At 46.2% G+C, this 17,732-nt stretch overlaps 2 protein-coding genes across 4 annotated transcripts in view; one reads left to right on the forward strand and one right to left on the reverse strand.

The window, feature by feature from the left end:
* The window catches only part of TMEM243 (transmembrane protein 243), a 9,406-nt gene extending 1,585 nt beyond the window's left edge, over nucleotides 1-7,821 (forward strand). Inside the window, exons 2-4 of the mRNA XM_064443694.1 lie at nucleotides 5,116-5,166; nucleotides 6,041-6,145; nucleotides 7,327-7,821. Coding sequence (XP_064299764.1) covers nucleotides 5,116-5,166; nucleotides 6,041-6,145; nucleotides 7,327-7,449 — 279 coding nt within the window. The 3' untranslated portion in view covers nucleotides 7,450-7,821. The remainder of the gene's footprint in view (nucleotides 1-5,115; nucleotides 5,167-6,040; nucleotides 6,146-7,326) is intronic.
* A 2-nt stretch (nucleotides 7,822-7,823) lies between these two features.
* Nucleotides 7,824-17,732, reverse strand: part of DMTF1 (cyclin D binding myb like transcription factor 1) — a 29,828-nt gene continuing 19,919 nt past the window's right edge. For all 3 annotated transcript variants that reach the window (XM_064443672.1, XM_064443681.1, XM_064443661.1), the window contains 6 exons: nucleotides 16,812-17,027; nucleotides 15,020-15,105; nucleotides 14,181-14,339; nucleotides 13,000-13,386; nucleotides 10,013-10,160; nucleotides 7,824-9,182 (listed from right to left, as the gene is read on the reverse strand). In XM_064443672.1, the coding sequence (XP_064299742.1) occupies nucleotides 9,073-9,182; nucleotides 10,013-10,160; nucleotides 13,000-13,386; nucleotides 14,181-14,339; nucleotides 15,020-15,105; nucleotides 16,812-17,027 (1,106 nt within the window). In that variant the 3' untranslated portion in view covers nucleotides 7,824-9,072. The remainder of the gene's footprint in view (nucleotides 9,183-10,012; nucleotides 10,161-12,999; nucleotides 13,387-14,180; nucleotides 14,340-15,019; nucleotides 15,106-16,811; nucleotides 17,028-17,732) is intronic.

Here is a 17,732-nt window from a genome sequence, read left to right on the forward strand (position 1 = left end):
GGAGGCTGAACTGAGGGGGGGCGGGTCTTCCCCCCCAGCAGGTGCCAGCCCTGCAGCAGCGCTGGAGGCGAGGGGTCGCGATGGCTGGTCCTTGGCCGGGGATTTTGGAAAGCTTCCAGGGATGGGGACCAGGATGTGCCGTCGGAGCCAGGCAGCGATCCCGGCAGGCAAACCCCAAACTCGCCAGCCCAGGTCAAGCCTTCGACCCCTGACCTCCCACCTCTTTCTGGTTGCGGCTCCACTCGCAAAGGAGAGAGGTGAATAATAAACACGGGAAGCTAATTCCAGTTCCCAGGCTCAAACAGGGATCCAGCGTCCTGCACATCACCCCCTGCCCATCTCCTCCGGCCCCACAGGCTGTTTTTGAAACCCGTCTTACAGGACTGGCAGCGGCTGATGGCCTCGCACTGCCGTGCCGTGTCAGACCGACAAGGGATCGCTGTGCTGGCCTGGGCTGGTTTCCTCCCTGATTCACTGGGGTTGCTTAGAGACAGATGCTGGTGAGGTCCAGAGCTGGAAACAGTCAGTCTCAGAAATGGTGAAGCTGAACTTTGCCTTAAAATGGGAACAGGTCTGCAGGGAGGAGTGCATCTGCCTGTGCCCTGGCTCCGCTTTCGGGTCTCTGCAAGCGATGGCTGGTTCTGGCAAACCAGGACCTTCTGCTCGGGCTGGGCATGAGGCCACGGGGAGGGGCAGGGGCAGTGCTTGTGCCCCGGGAAACCCCGTGCCCAAATCAGTGGTCTTGGCATTTGGAGATGGATGTAGAGATGGGGATGCCCTGTTCTCACCTTCTTATGCTCTCCCGGTCTCCAGGCTGGTGGCTTTGGGGCTAAAGCCAGACTGTGGGGACAAGGGAGCCAGGCAGCAGCAGCGGTCCCCTTCCCCTGCCGTGGTCCAGCTGCTCCCGCCAAGCTCGCTCTCCCGTGCTGGCTGCCGAGCAGGGGCTGGGGCAAGCTGGTACTGAAAAGGTCTCTGGTGGGAAGGGAGGGTGTAGCGCGATGGTGCTGATGAATGCCAAGCGCTGTGGATTCAGCTGTGGTTATGAGGGATGCAGCGCTGGCAGCGAGCAGGTACGAGATGATGCTCAAAGCAAAGGCACAAGCGGTAAGGTGATGGAGGAGACAGAGCATCACAGATGCAGGACTTCTTGGGAAAGAAGTTGAAAGTGGAAGCTGCTTGGGTTCCTCCATGACAGGAGCATTAAGTGGGTAGGCGTTAATTGCTGTGGGTTGGAAGCAATAAAAAGAGAGACCGAGCCCCAAGATGGCAATGATGAGCCGCGGAGGGCCCAAGAGCATTTCCCCACGTCTTGAAGCAGGAGGGTGGCCAGCATGGTCCTGAGCACAGCTCTTCTCATGAGTAGCATATACTGTCCTCTGTGCCGTGGATTTTAAAGTGCCACTAGGTTAAGGTATCCCCTGTGGCTGCAGTGGGCTGGTGTCTCACTGTGATTGCTCCTGACCATCTGGACTTGCTGATGTAAGGCATAAAAACGGCTTTTCCATCATGCCTGCAGAGATGCCACCAGGTACCCGCCCTCCGGGGGACCAGCCCATTCCCCCATCCTGGCCAAGCCGCTGCCGGGTCCTTGTTCCCCGTGGGCTCAGCCTGCAAGCCGCTCTCTTGGAGGATGCAAGGTGCTGAGCTGGAATGGAGCAAAGAGCAAAGCTGTCACTCTGTCAAAGCCCATGCTGTGGATGCACCCTCAGTCCTGCCTCGGTTTCCCTGTTGCTCAGAGTAACCCTGACTTTGATCCTGAAGGATCCTGGATTGTGCCCTCCTGCTTTGCGAGGACTTGATGCTTCCTGACCTCATCTCCCTTGCCCAGGGGCAGCTGGAGGCAGACCTCTGCACCGCAGCAGCTCCCTGGGGCCAGCCCAGTGCCTCCAGCCCCTGCAACACCCACCCTGGAGTAGGGCGAGAGGGCAGAAACCCTCCTGTTTCAAAATGCAGGTTGTGCAGTGCTGAAACATGGAATGAATTGCCTGTCTGGCAAACAGCTTGCTCCGTGTCGGCTGCCGCTGGCTGAACGGGGATCCCCATCAGTGCATCGCGTGCTGCTGGGCTGTATTAGAAATTAGTGACCGTGCGTAGCACCCAGAGCCGGCGCAGGTGACCTCCTCAGCCTGCATCCTCACTGTTTTGGTTTTGGTTTTTGTCTTCGTTCTTTGTCTTTTTACTCTAGCAGCTATCATAATACACAGTGATGCTGGAGAAAAATCCTCCTCGAATCAGCTGGAAATGCTGGCTGTGCCAGCTGGATGACATGGCTTGTGGGACACATGGTTCATCACAGCCCGTTTCTGCGTCCCTGCTATCCACAGGTGTCTGCCAGGGCTGGGCTGCGGGCTCGGACACGCCGTGGAGGTGAAAGGCTCCGTCACCCCCAATCCCTTTAGCCGTCTTGGCCTCTGCTTGTGTATTTTTAACCTTTTTGCTGCGCTAAGCTGCCCAGGGCTGAAGTGTCAGCGGGCACCGGGGAACACAGCCTCTTGCCGCTTTGCCAAGCCTGGGATTTCAGGATCAGTGGCTCTAATCCCCAGATCCTGAAATACCTTCTTCTGCCGGCGGCGCATTTGGAAAATTTTAGCGACAGCAAGTTTAAGCACAGGAAGGGGATGCCCTGACCCGCAGGGACTGGCTGCCACGTGGCAAAGCCGCTTCGCTGCCAGCATCCGTACCCCATCCTGAACCCATGCCCATTGCTCAGTGGTGTGAGATCAGAGGTCCCCGTGCTGGGAGGACGCTCTCCCCAGAACCCTGTAAAACACAGATAGAAATGCTCCACGGTCACCGCTGAGTCCGACCCCCTCGTTTTCTCCTGGCAGACCAGTCTCTGTCCTGGCAAAACATGTGAATTCTCCCCATGTTAAAACTGCCGCCCTCCAAGTCTTTAGTTAATTAGGAGAAACCTAATCATGGCTGAGTTTCTGGATGGTGTGTCCTGTCCATAGGTATGTGACCGTGTGTCCGTCCCACTGAGCCTCTCCCCGGAGAGCTGGCTGTGACTGCGCATTCACCAGGTTATCAGTACGGGATGGCAACCCACTGCTGCTCTGCAGCCGGCTCCTTGGCTTTCCCTCCCCTTTCTCTGCTGTTCAAAACTTATTTCCCATGGCACAGAGGGAGGAGGGACCCAGCTGTTCACCTCTTGCCACCCCTTTTGTCCCTGGGGAGCTGAGCCTGAATGCAAACTCTGTGCCCCTCCAGAAAACCACCTTGGTGGGCTCAGCCGGGTCTGCAGGGCAAGGGCAGAGCAAAACCGCCGCCCTCTCCTGATGCCAGAGTTGCTTCTGGGGGTAAGGACCCCTCTGCATACTGTCTAGCTTAAAGGTAGTTTTGCGTTTTTTAATTGATTTATTTCAGCTTAGGTTGAGGAGCCCAGCTGAGCTGTCATGGTATGCTCTCGTGGAGGTAGCGTGCTTCCATTTTGCCCTCTGTTGTTTGCCTGGAGTTACTTCTCTTAGCCCATTTTTGGGGTTGGTGGTGGGTACCTCTGGGTGCAGCAGCCCAGAGGCTGCTGTTGTATCACCAACACCACGTGCGGAAACGCCGGTGAGGAGAAGGGGTTTGTGCCTGGCTGGCGAGGACCTCACACAGGGGGTGTTGGTGATGATTTCCTGCAGAGGTGGGTCACTTCCCACTGCTGCAGCCACCGCTGTGCCCTCAGGGCTTGGGGCCTCTGAGCTGGAGGAGCATGAACGGTCTGGTTTCACATCGAGGAGCTGGGGACTAATAGAAGAGGTTTTAAAGAGTCTACTTGCTGCGGTCCTTTCCCTTGCAGACGAACACGACCAGGGCACAGCATCTGCCTGTCACTGAAGGGCAAGCTCAGGCGCCCGAGCTCCACTGAGCCTTAGGTCGGGGCTGCTGCTCCCCTGCAAGAGCGTGCTTTGCTCTCTGCTTCCTCCTCTGCTCTCTGCTCTCCTGCCCCGCTGCTGCCATGCACTAATTCTTCATGACCTGGGGCTTCTTCCTCTACAAATCATCTTACAAAATGTAATGCTAGGAGGGAAGAAGGGTGCAGGATGGGGTGGAGGGAAACCTGGGTTGCCCTGCCTGCTGGCTGGGATGTCTTGGGCAAGATGCTTTCACCACTCGAAGTTTCATCTCACTTTCCTTTAACTGTACCTATTTAATGACTCCCAGTATAATTAATTGATGCTCTGGGATTTTTCTCTCTGCACATCTTTTCTGCTGTAGCTGTTCTTCTAGCATTTTATTCGGGGAGCCGGCCGTCTGGGGTGTTACACCTGACTGCATGCAACCCAGTCCGACTTTGGCGATAGATGTTTATATTCAGAGCAGCCCAAGGAAGACAGGGAGGAGGCAGGTATCCCGCCAGGGATGGGAACAGTCTCCTTTTGCATCAAGTCATTGCCAACTCCAGCGAGTGTGTCAGTATGGGGTCCTGCCCTGGGCGCCCCCGAGCCCCCAGTCGTGCAGCCCAGTGTCGCTGCCGGTCCCTGCCCTGACGCCATCTGGGGTGGGATCGCGATGCTGACACCTCTTCCTGGGGCAAAAAGGTTGTCTCCTCCCAGCCGCATGTTTTATACTGATGGGGAGCAGCAGAAAGAAGCGCGGGGGGATATCTGTCCGTCCAAGCAGGGCCATCCTGAGCCATGTTCAGGTCTGCTGGTGTTAGGGGGGAATGTTTGGGGTGCGGGATGCCCTCCACCTCCTTGCCAGCACCCCACAAATTCCCACCTAAGACGCTATCAAGCTATTCATTCTGAGGCACTGAGGCTACAATAAACTTCTTCTGACAACCTCTGTCAGCGCATGCCCACTTTTAAAAAATTTTTAAACAGGATTTGCACAACTGTCACCGATTCGGACCTAGCGAAGAAGCCAGTTGCAGATGAGCAAAACTGTTGCACAAGGACCTGGCCAGTACAACCTCCCTGAGGTCCATGGAGTTGGAGGAAGGGAAACCTTCCTGTGGGGCAGAGCTGACCAGGGAGCCTCGACGGTGCTGCTGGGTGTGCTGGGGATAACAGGGGTCCTGGCTGCTGCGGGCTCTCGGTGTTGTTGGTTACTGGCCTGTTTTATGTGGGGTTTTTTGTGGGTTTTTTTTTTTTGGCAAGGCGTGTAACTGTCCTCTCCTTTCTTCAGGACAGAGTCATCAATCTAGTTGTTGGCGGCTTAACATCCTTGCTGCTTGTAGTAAGTATCCCCCGTCCCATCCCATGTTTCGTGCCTCCCTTAGGTGACGGGGTGAAAAACAGAGTTCCTCCCCAAAATGGGTGGCGACGCTTTACTGACCGAACAGGCTGTGGTTTGGGGCCCAGGTAGTCACTCTGGGGCACGACTGTCTTTGGAAACTTCAGCAACAGGAGGAGAATACCTTTCTTTGAGCCATGTTTTAAGATCTGGTTGTGCAGTAAAAAAGCCCCAAGTCCACAGGCAGATATCTGTCCTGGCTGAACGGGAGGCTGGGCGCGATGACGAAGTGCTTATGACTCAGGAGAACGTGTTTGCTTCTCTTTATTTCCTTCTATTTATGATTTATTTCCCCCTATTTATGGCTTTTAGGAGTTTTTCCAAAGTTTGTCACCTTTTCTTGAGCTATGCTTTCCCCAAGCTTTAAAGACAAAGCCAGTGCCATCGGGACTGGGGAGCACCAGTTCTGCGGCGCGTGGTGGCAGCATCGTTTGCGAGGCGAGGTGCAGGAGGCGGCAGGGCGAGGCAAGGCGCCAGCTGCTGGGAAGCTGGGCTGAAGGGATGCTCCTACGCAGGCGGCGTGTACCCCCGTGCCTGCTGGCTTTCTGGGTGCTGGGAGGATGGTTTCCAGCAGCAAGCCAGAGTAGAAAAGCTTTCATCATTTTTATTTTTTACACTCCTGTAAGTCTGCAGTTGCATCAAAGCGATTTTTCTCCAGAATTTTGCATTTCCCTGTTCATGGGGTGGGAGTTACTGAGCAGGGAGCGGGGTGCAGCCCTGGGTGCGAGCAGCACGCCAGCCGTCGGGGCGACCCTCCTTGTCGCAGCTCTGACGGCAGGTGAGAGCAAAGCCTTCATCTTTGTTTTCCTCCATACAGGTCACTCTAATCAGTGCTTTTGTCTTCCCGCAACTACCTCCAAAACCTGTGAATATATTTTTTGCTTTCTGCATCTCCTTGTGTTGCATTTCTGCTGGCATACTTGTAAGTACCACCACATTTGCCATGCAAGCTTTTGAGTCTATGACTGAGGATGAAAGCTGAATAAAATCTGCTTTATGTGGTGCCACCTTCTTTTTTACACTCCTAGAAAAGCTTTCCTGCCTCCATAAAGCAAGTTGACAATGAAAGAGTGGTAAGCAGTTTCATGTTAATGGCCAACTTCTGTAGGCCAGCTGTGATGCAAGACATGTCACCTGTAGCTGCCAGGGGGCACAAAGTAGGGAACGGGAGAGCAGTTAGACGGGAATGCAGGGATGGGCTGTGCTGCAGAAAACTAGGAGCAGAGCAAAACACTGGAACTCAGAGCAGTGGGGCCAGCCGAGCACTTGCAGGAGTCAGTGAGCTTTCAGGCACAGGGGATGAGTTATAGTGGCAGGTAGATACAGCAGGCGGCATTTCATCAGGGTTTAGCAGAGGTTCCTCTGCTCAACAGTTGTGGTGTCCCAAGTGTTGGCAGAGGGAACTGGCAGGTCAGAGTTCATAGCATGGTTTGGGTGGAAGGGACCTTCAAGATGACCTAGCCCAACCCCCCTGCCATAGCCAGGGACGTCAGTGGCTCCTTCCTCTGCTGTGGCTTTTCATGCTTGGAGCACTCTCCTTCCTCCAGCTCTGACCTGGGACGGTCGCAGCGCTGAGCTCCTGCCCCTCGCTGCTGGGTAAGCTGGGAAGGTGCTCTGCGTTGCCTGATTAGTGGCAGTTGCTGGTGCCGTGGCTGGTAGCCATGACTCTGCCCAAGAGAGATTGTGTAGTGCAGAACCTGACGTTTGCCCTCATCGACTGGAGCGTAGCCAGTTTTGAGTGTTTAAAAAAAAACCCAACTCACCCACCCTCTTCAACAAAGCTGATAAGACAGGCTATGTCTTCACAGCTAACCTGGCACCCTGGTTTCACAAACGGCCTTGTTCTGGGGAGAAACACCTTGCCAAATTCTTGTTTGTGTGTTCCACAAGCATGCTAAGAAAACATAGGTGGTATTTCTTAATTGTTAAGAAAACTCGCTGGGCTCTACACCGAGTCTCCTCCAGTCAGATGAAGCTGGGTTGTTCTACAGAAAAAAAACCAAACAAAGCCAACTTGTAGAAGTTACCAGTTCAGTTACTGTAGAAAGTTTTCTCAGAGGCACCTGGCATTTTTAAATAATGCAAGTTCCTTCTCTCTTCTAGATCTACTGGTATCGACAAGGAGACCTGGAACCTAAATTTAGGAACCTAATTTACTATATTTTATTTTCTATCGTCATGTTATGTATATGTGCCAACCTGTACTTCCATGAAGTGGGTAAATGATGGACATTGGGAATACCCAGCAACGATGCTCCTGTGTCAGACTGCTTTCAGCTCAGCCCGAGACAGTGAAGTGAGGACAATCAGCCTGAGAGGAAAGGAGTGGGTTGTGCGAGGATAAATCAGTACATGATTTTCATGTAAATGTATATGTAATGTCCCTCTTGTTGGGGAGAATTATTGCCATAAGACGTGACATTCTGCTTTTTTTTGAAGAGCTACTGTTGCACTTAATGAACATCCCAGTTGTACTGATGTTTCAGAATGGCACAAGCTTTTTCATTTTGGAAAAATCTGCATTTTTTATTACTGTACAAATAAACTGCAGCATTGCAAGGATCTGTAGCAGTATAAATAAATGGCATCTTACAGTTACGTAAGACAAATACTCTTTATTTCGTTTAAACTGAATATACAATTATTTCTGTTCCCTAGGCAACCATTTGAAACTACAACTTATTTTTCACATTAACAAAACCACAGACTGAAAAAGACCAACTCTTGATTATGAAGAGCTAATTACAGAAATAAATAAAATAATTTATACATGAGTCTTCAGTTTCTATAGCTTCTTCTCTCACTCTCTAGGTAACAGACTGCTGCTCAGCCTAGTGTCTGTTTCAAACCCTTGAACGTAGGAATTAGTTGGATTCCTTTGCCTCGGGGTCCTATGCCCACTTCTCACAGAGCTGTTTCTCCAGGACTGCCACCTCGACACCACCCCCCCCATCTACTGACTTGCTGCATAAATCACCTCTGGAGAGGTGGCTGGTAGTGTCATGTAAACAGCAAGAGAAAAATGTTCCAGCCTACTCACAACAATCTTCAAAGAAGTTACAAGCTGTGGAGGGAGGCTGGTGGGTCTCAGCAGCTTCCCTTTCTCATAGCCCTTCCCTTTTTATTCAGCTTGCTGTAGTGATGAAGGAAAAGAAAAAAAAGAAATAAAAAGATATTCCACAAGTGATCCTTCTGAGCTCTGTCCATTGCCAGCAATGGACTCCTCAGGAACAAGCAGACCAGGCAAGTCCCGTAAGCATCAGTGTCTTCTTCCTATGCTGTAGATGTACTAACAAGCCAGATGAGATGGGAATACAGACCATTTCTTCATGATGCTGCCCATGCTCCCTGAAGTCTTTGATGGAATACATTTCTTCCTGAAACGTAACAGTCTCTTACTCCATGTATTACAAGAGTCAGTAAGTGCAGAAATCCTCACCCATTCTTCATGAAACATGTGCAAACAAATTCTTGCTGCGGCACTAACAGGCTACAGTCCACTATCCTCGACTTCTGTCCAGTTTTCCAGATACGCAGTTCAGCACACCAGTAACAAGTCAATCAGAATTGACCACGTGGATCCTAGCAGTGAGCACTGCAACAGAGGCTCTTTACAACACTGAAACACCTCGGCTGAGATGTAATACATCAGGCTTCGGCTGGGTGCTCTGTAATCCTTTACATATGAGGTAATTAGCCCGAGCAGAGAAAGTGCACTGTAGTCATTTCAAACTGGAAGTTTCTGTTTAAAGACACGGACTGACTGCTTTCTTTGGAAATGTGGCCAGGGCTGTAACTAATTTCACAATGCAAGCATGGTCAATAGAAAATGGACAAAATTACTGCCTCTCAGTGACAGCTCACCAGATCTTCGACATCCTTTGAATCTTCTGAGTCAGGACTGCCCAATGATGAGCCAATAATGTGCGACCCATCTCCATGATGCTGTAGGATAGGATCTGTCAAGAGATGTAGTACATTAGAGCTATTATTTACTATGCCATTATAACGAGGTAAAAAATACACACTTAGGAGATGGAAAATGCAGCCTGAAATTTTAACCAATTTTAAGCAATGTTCCTCAAACTCTGGGCAGTTCTCAATTTCTAGTTTCAAGGTAAGCCATGGCTAACATGGATGCAATCTGTGTGACTCACATTTGGATTCATCAGGTGTTACTGTATCAGGCCTAGTGCTGACCCTCTGATGGCTTTGCAAGGAGATCCTTCCTCTGGAGAGGAGTATTTCCTAGGTGCAGCAGTAGGAGAACATATCTGTGCTCCTTCCTAGTCTGAGATGACTCTTGGCATTGGGAAGCATGGCACAAGCTAGCAAGCCCTTCCACGTGAGTGCTGTGCAAACACCCCCTACCCCCAAATAGCCCAGCCCCTCACCATGAGAGGCATCAAGTGCACTTCTGATGCCTCTGGTCTTCTCTCAAATGGGAAACAAATTTCATTCAAGCACCAGGCATGAAGAAACACACACTAAGGGAGGAGTTACTTATTAGCCTACATGTACTAATTCAAGGCTCAAGGGTGATGGAAACAGCTCAGCAAGTGACGGAGCAGCTGCTGTTCTAATGCTTTTCCCATGAGGTTAAGTGGGACTTTCTTCCACTTCTGCTGATACCAGCTGGGTAACCAACTTGCTTAAAGTTTCAGAGCGATGAAATGGAAAATTATTTAAGAGAAAGCAAGGATCTATGAAGTGTTGCTTAGAGGAACTCAAAAGTGCCATACTACTTTAAGGAATCCTAGCTCCAGTGTCAGTGCAGGGACTGTTGTACCTGTTAGAGTTGTCAGGGGCAAGACTGATTCGCTGTCTATGTCATCCGTTGCCTGGATAAAACCATGGGAAGAAGGAACAATAAGCACAGTCTCATCATCTATTGTAGGCTGATCAACTTGTTCTTCTATCGTTGGAGAACCCAGGTCCTACACAACACAGAACAACAGGATGTGAGCATGTACTCTTGGTACCGTAAAAAGAAAAACCTGCTTTGCTCAGCCATACCCCATAGTAAGCAACAGACTCCCTGGATGAATTTTATCTCATTAAATTGCAATGTCAGCATCTGAACTAGTTTACTTCAGCATTTATAGGGCATGTTTCATCCTAATGTGGGCATCTAAAAACAAGATGAGAAGAATTCTACTCAGTAAGCAGTATGAGAGCAGGGGAAGAGGAAAGGAGACACTGCAAGGTGGTGATAAAATGTTCTCTTTTAAGTCAAACTTTTTGTCTATAAACAGGAACAATTAAGCTCTTCCACTACTTGCTGTCTAGGTGTTCTGAGATACTGAAGCAATACCTCTGTAGTACTTAACAGCTCCACAAACACATTAGCTTTACCTGAACTTCATACGTAGTTTCACAACTTCTGTGTCAAGTTTTAACTATGGAACACAGAGCTCAAAAGACCCATTTTAATTGCTGTGCCTCACTTGCCCTGTCACTTGCTGACTGTAGGCTGGCTCCAACCTTTTTTAGCTGAACCTCAATATATAAAAAAAAGTCGGCAACACACTGATTCCTTCCAGGTACAAGCTGTCAGTACCCCTGCTCTATTCCAGTCCTGTAACAGCTGCTGCTGCTGCATCTTCCCTGGCTCTTGCAGTACTGGAATGGCAGAAATACCTTTGGCTTACTCAGCGTCACAGCACACTCCGGCGGACTCCTGATTCTGCAAACGCAGTGAAAAGACATCCTAGATAGTACTGCCAGAATAAGCAGAGATATTTGGATTCCAGTTTTTGTGTGTAACACATGTAAGGTTTATTCAAGTTTATTCAGGAATCACTCATGCAGAACGCTATCAAATGTTGCTGGCAGAATGGAAGGTACCTGGATTTACCACTGTTTTCAGAGGGAGCAGGAAATGTTTGGGAGAGGTTACAGCCCTCTCTGTTCAAGAAAATCCTGAAGTTCCTCCATTTAGTTTTAGCAAAACTTATTTTCCTACATAGTTTCACAATGTTTTTGCAAAGGCAGCTGCCTGAAAACCCCCTTCCTGGTGCTGCTGCTGCTGAGTTGACTACCTGTGCTGCAGCTCAGTGAATTAGACTCGGACCAAACGTGCACCCATTCATGCAAGGCACAGTATGCCTGACCTGCAAAAACAGCTTTCTGCAGAGAAACCTGCCCACGATAAGCAGTATGTCGCAAGGCTTGAAACTGGGAAAAGGAGGTGTGAAAAACTAATGAAGCCATTGTGGCGAATGGGCACCTTTCCCAGCCAGAAATAATAAAACCCTCTGGCACGACTGCTTGCTTCCACCGCCCACACCCACAGTGACAACACAATACTGGCAACTGCATAAAAATAACGCCAACTTAAAGAAAGCAAGCCTTACGCATGTCTTTCTAGAGTAACTTTTCACTTAGAATCACTCACAGACAGTTCACTATTTCCTACAATTTAAATACACATCAAACTTGACTCTGATTAGAAGTGTAAGCAAATTAGAATTACAAATTCAGTTTTTCTGTACAGAAAAAAAGTTCAGTACCTGTTTATATCCTGCTAGCCATAAGCGATTTCTATGAAGTTTAACTAAAAACTAGGTTTCTAGCAAAAGTTTACTAATTCTACCCCGAGAAGCTGAAATTTTAAGCTGTGAGTAGAAAGCCGATGGGCTGCCTCAACTGTTGATAATCTTATCACAATCCCCTATGTCAACCATGAAAAAGCAAAGGGGAAAAGGAAAATGGAAGAATAATCTAGCTTTGGACGTATTCAGGATTTAAATGCTTCTGTAGTAGCAGACTGTTGAGATATAAAAAGATCCTCCTCTTTGTAAGAGCGTAATGGATATGCAGTGTCTATTACAAACTTTTTCAAAGACAAAGCCTAACAAAGTCAAAGCATCTTAACAATGGATTTTCAAGACCAATAAAAGCAGAACTACAGCAACTGTAGAGCACAGTGTTTTAGAGAACAGGATGGGGTATTTGAATCTAACTCATGTCTTCCCACAGTCTAACCTAGCCAAGCTTCTAAGGACAGAGGTATTTTCTACCCACTAAAGAGAGTTATCTTTTTAGCATCTCGGTTTTTCTTGACTTTTATTATAATAATTCAAGCAACAGAAAGATGGAGGAATATAGTACAAACAATCCAAATGCCTGAAATCATTTGGATAAACTCATTTCTGCATCTCAGGTGTTGGAGCTGAATGAAACTGAGGCCAGAGACAGAAATAGCTTAAACGCTTCAAATTCCTAACAGATACATAACTGGAGTTGTATGTTTAGTAGAAGTCCTCAAAAATGGAAACTGTGGTGCACCTTGGAATATGTTATTAGATTCACAGAGCAAAACCTAAATACTCTACCTCACCTCCCTTGCTCAGCAGTCTACCTACTTGTAATATGTATGTGTTGGACAATTAACAGCCTGGTTTAAAGCAACAGCATCACTTAGTAATCAGATGAAGGCAACTGTTCAGTGCCACTAATATTGCCGCTTTCTACAGTCGTCATGTAGAAGTACCCCGAGCAGTGAACCAACTCCACAGGAAGTGAGGTATTCAATGCTCCAGACAAAGTCAAATATTAGCCTTAGTACCAAATTAAATGCAATCACTTTCACACCCATAACATATTAATGAAGGTTAAGGATACAGGATCTGAACAAAATACTGGTAGAACTATGATATACATGAAATCACTGACATATTTCATATGAATAGTTTAACATAAAGGTCAAAGATGCAATGAAATCATTCTCCATGCAGAAATGGGGAAAATATCAAGTATCATGCACTCCCGTACCTCAGTAACATAAGTGCTGGGTAAATCAGAGTGAGCATCCTCTTCCTGTTTCAGGCTGGCATCTGAAATCTCCTCCTCAGTCCCTACCATAACTCCATCCATCAGTTCACTGCTATTCCTGCTGCTGAATTTGGAGGCATCACCTTCACTGTAGGCTGACTGTTCCTCATCATTCAGCTTGGACTGATGGATATCGTCTGGGAAAGTATTTGTTTCTAGGGTATCGGGAGGATCTGTCAGGTCAGCTGACTGAATATCTGAATCAACAGTAAGTTCTGCCTGCGTGACAGAGGAGGAGATATCTTCAGCAGCAACGGTGCGGATTATGACACTTGGTGTGTGGCACTGCACTGTGACGTTGTCACTTGTATTTAACAAATGCTCTGGCTGTAAGCAGTATTTGCAAAAAGAGACACAAACAAAACCCGAAAACTGTCAGAGACTTTCCTCCAAGTATCTTCAAATCAAATTAATGTAAATATATATATAAATGCAAATAAAAGCAAAAGGATTCAAAGAACTCATCACTCAGTGCAATTTAGAGTTTTACATATATAGTATGTCTGCCCAGATCATCCGTTGACCTTTCCTGGCCTTAAACAATGAATTCGTAGACTGAATTTGGTGTCAACTCTTCCTTAAGTCACAAAGTAAATATGTAATATTACATTACATAATATGTAATATTATATTAAAAACAAAGATGTAATATGAAGGAGGCAACTGTTCAGGTGAGGATCACTGTAGATTCAAAAGATCATTTTTTTCCCCCTGAATTTTGCATCACTTTTCTTATTCAGTCTCCAGTTTGCTTCCCCTTCCCTCCCTCTCATAAAAAGTTATACTGTCACTACAAGTTTTGTGAACACCACTATTAATTTGTGACAGTAACTGGAGACATCAGGAAGCTGTAGTCTGGCGGGCAGGCCACTAGAGGGAGACATCATGTTCAGCCACAGTAAGAACTAAGCGGCTTACTAAGCTAAGTTTTGAATAAACTTGAAATCGCTTTTTAAAAATCAATAAAGAAATTATCTCTCTTCAGTATTTTAAGCAAAGTAACACTGTTATGACTTAAGAATGCTTTGCAAATTTAACGTGCATATATAGGGGGCTGCATTATAATGTTCCCCATCCTCCACTGCCTAAACTCCAGTCTTTTCACTGCTCAAAATACGTACCGATAAGGCATGAACTATGATCTGTTCTGGGGAGGCTGGAGCCGCAGCAGCCGTTAGGGTCATGGTAGGACTAGTCGTCAGTGTTAAAGGAAGGCCTTGGCTTGAGCTTGTCTGTAGTAAGTATGTACCTGGTGTTCCAGTCGGCTGGAGATGGAAAGACTACAAAAGACAACACAAATTTAATCCCCAATCACACTGTCTTCCTGGGCCACACCTAGCACTCCAAGCATGCTTATTTTCATGAACTAGCCTAACTGTAACTCCACTGGAAAACAAACAAACATAATCAAGCCCTACTGCATTGATTCCTGTTCTGCACTCAAGAAGTAGAAAGAATCCCATCTACAGCCTTAGGGGACCAAGACAAGTATTAAGGCTAAGAGTCAAGTATTGAGGCTAAGGACTGTATTATGCTGTATAACAAACAGCATGTAAGAAAGGTACAAATTCAACTTACTCTTAACATTGAGGTGAAAGAGGAACTGTGCTGTAAACTACAGTGCAATGGGACTGAGAGAATCTTTACTTGCTGGGAGCTTTCTCTGGCTCCGTTATGTCAGATTTCAACAACAAAAAAACAAGCACAAAGGAAAACTTCATAGCACTAAGGCATTAAGACAGATTTAAAGCATATAACTGTAATTCACATTTTACTCCACAGCCCTAATGAATTACACTTTTAGAAATACATTTTGCTTCAAACATTTTTTTTTTTAGACCTCTTAACTTCTTCTTTCCACTTGAGAAATATTTTTTTGGGAAATGCACAGTTCCATTACCCAAGTAGCTGTGCTTAAAAGAAAAAACACAGTAACAAATATTAGTTCTCTGTTACTTACTGGAAGAATCTCAAAAGTCTGTAGTGTTCCACTATTTAGTGTTATTGTCTCAGAATCAACAGTAGCAGCAGGGGAATCGGTTGAGGCTGAAGGAAGCAAAAAAGAGAGTATGTAAACCAAAATGTTTCAGCCCTGCAGAGAACATGACGTACTATTATTACTACATAGCAGGGTACTGTTAATTCCAGTAATAATAAAAAGAAACCTGGCTGCAATCCTAATGACAAGGTTCTCTAATTTGTACCCAAGATACAAGACTATTTAGAGAGGGCATTCTACAGTCCAAAAGAGCAAAAGAAAGGGATAAAAGCAGAGAAATAAAGCTATCTGATGTGATCTAATTACTTTTTGTAACAAGATTTGTAAGAGTTTCTCGTGTAATTATATCCTTTGGATCATGTATTACGTGTTTTAAACTGGTGTCAGGTTTGATATTGCTACATTTCCCATGGATCTCTTTTTTTTTTTGTGTGTATTTTTAACCTACTCTGCCCTCTACAGTACGTCCACCACTGATGAAACGTCAGATGGCCCCCAAAATATTTGCCTACCCTGTGTTACGGTTACAATGTATAAAAGCTGTAAGTATTCTTACTACAATGTGTAATTATTTATGCAATATCTCCATTAATTCTAAAAATAACAAAAGGAAGCATTAAAAACAGTTTACATATCAGACATTTCAAGATCACCAAGTCCAAACAGCTCATACCCAAAGCTTTACAAGATACCAAAAAACCTAGTTAGAACCATAATTATGATTTTTACTTATTCTTAAAAAACTCACAAGTTCCAGGAAGCTGGAGACAAATTAATAATTTGACTGAGATTATCCACTAATTCCATAAATACCGAAAGGGTAAAAGACCTACATGACGACAGCAGTGCTCCAAGCACTGGAAACTTGGCCATCTCAGAATCTGTGGCTTCAAAGTAGACTATTTTTTGTCTCTTAGAAATACATAAGCTCCGATTTCTAAGCTTTTATTATTTAGTGGCATGTTCAAGGTTTCCTGCTGCAGATTTCCTGGCACCTAGTAGCAGACAGCTTCAAAGTGTGGCCTGCCTGTTACTAGCCAGTTATGTTCATAAAGCTTACAGGAATTACCCCTTTGAAACCTTGAGCCTTCTATTAAATGCAGCTGGAACCGACTAACAGGTTCAGCTCTCTTGAGATTTGGAAACAGAAAAGACATTTTTTGACAAATCAGACTATACAAAACTCACAAACAGAAATTCTTCAGGAAAGCAGACTAAAATGGGGGAAAAGGCTTGTTAGGCAGACAGGGACAAGTGACACCCCAAAATAACTATTACGGGATTCAATTCAGAAAGGACTAAAGGTTACAGAATAGAAGCACTTCTTGCCTGCTCATCAAAATCCAACAGCTTGATTGAAAGTATGAGACCACTGATGTATTACTACAGATAAAATGCTCTTGGCTTGGTGTTGCATGACATTTTAATTAAGAAATAAACCAGATAATTGAGAGGCTTGTGTACTGAAGGCTTTTCAAAGAACACATTATATGGCAAGCTCTTGTGTGCGTTCACTCAGACACCTACAACCCCTATGTCCAGGCGCCCCAATCGCAGCTTCTTGGTACTACTGTCATAGTAATATCTACATTTGCCTAACAAGCAACTGGAATCCATAAACCCTTAATCTGAAGTTATGGGAAGAGCAAAGCAGAATTAGTAAAATTCTTTAAGACACGCCCACTCCTTCTCCATCTTAACATAAGAAAGCTTTACAGTAGAGGACAGCGAGTCATTCGTTTCAGCTACTTACAGACATGCGTAATCTGGACTGGAATCTGCAAAGCTGCCATAGGGCTTGGTGCGTTGCCTGCGTTCTCCTCTAAGCGAGCCACTCGAATCTGCACGTGCTGAACCCCTGAACTGGAATTAGTGCTTGGTAATCCACTTCCAGATTTGTTCTCCGAAAGCTGGTGCCCTGGATTGTTTTTTTGGTTCTCATGGAGTTGTTTAAGACCCTTTATCAGTACTGAGAGAAAGAACACTCAAGCTAAAGCATGCTGAAGAAGCACATTTAAAATGCTGCATGTGAGGTTTATCCAAGATGAAAAAAGTAACAAAATCCTTCGAATGTGGAACTTAATTTATAGAGATGTATGAACTAGAAATTTGGCACATACATAAAACACATTTATAGTCAACTACTAGAGTAAACTTGATTTTCTCAAGGAACTTAGACATTTTAGGATGCTTGGGGGAAAAAAAAAAAAAAAGAAAAGCTCATAAAATTTTGGACCTCTCTAAAAACATGTATGGTATATCCCCAAGATACAATCAAAAGCCAGTATCACTAGTTGTCTAATGCTGCTACCAGAAATAAACCCTCCAATATTACAAGAGATGGAAGTGATTTGTTCAAGAGGTTGACAGAAGAGTCACCAGGAATAGGGAGCAAGAAACTGAATTAATCCCTCAGTGCTTACACTGCAGTTCTTTGTCTGTGCATGAAGTGGCCCACTGGTCCAATAAAAATGCCCACCTTCCTTCTTTATGATCGCTCTGGTCCCACTGAGGGAGTAGATGACACATATACAGGGTTACAAAAACTGAGGCCTCTCCTTTTCTACCACTCAATACAGGGAAACGCTAAATATCTCCCACTCTTGACAGCATGACATTTTGTCTGGGGAAAGAGAGTGGATCCTGTTGATGTGGTGGTGTATTTAAATTATCA

The sequence above is a fragment of the Phalacrocorax carbo genome, chromosome 1, assembly GCF_963921805.1.
Source record: "Phalacrocorax carbo chromosome 1, bPhaCar2.1, whole genome shotgun sequence".
NCBI lineage: Eukaryota > Metazoa > Chordata > Aves > Suliformes > Phalacrocoracidae > Phalacrocorax > Phalacrocorax carbo.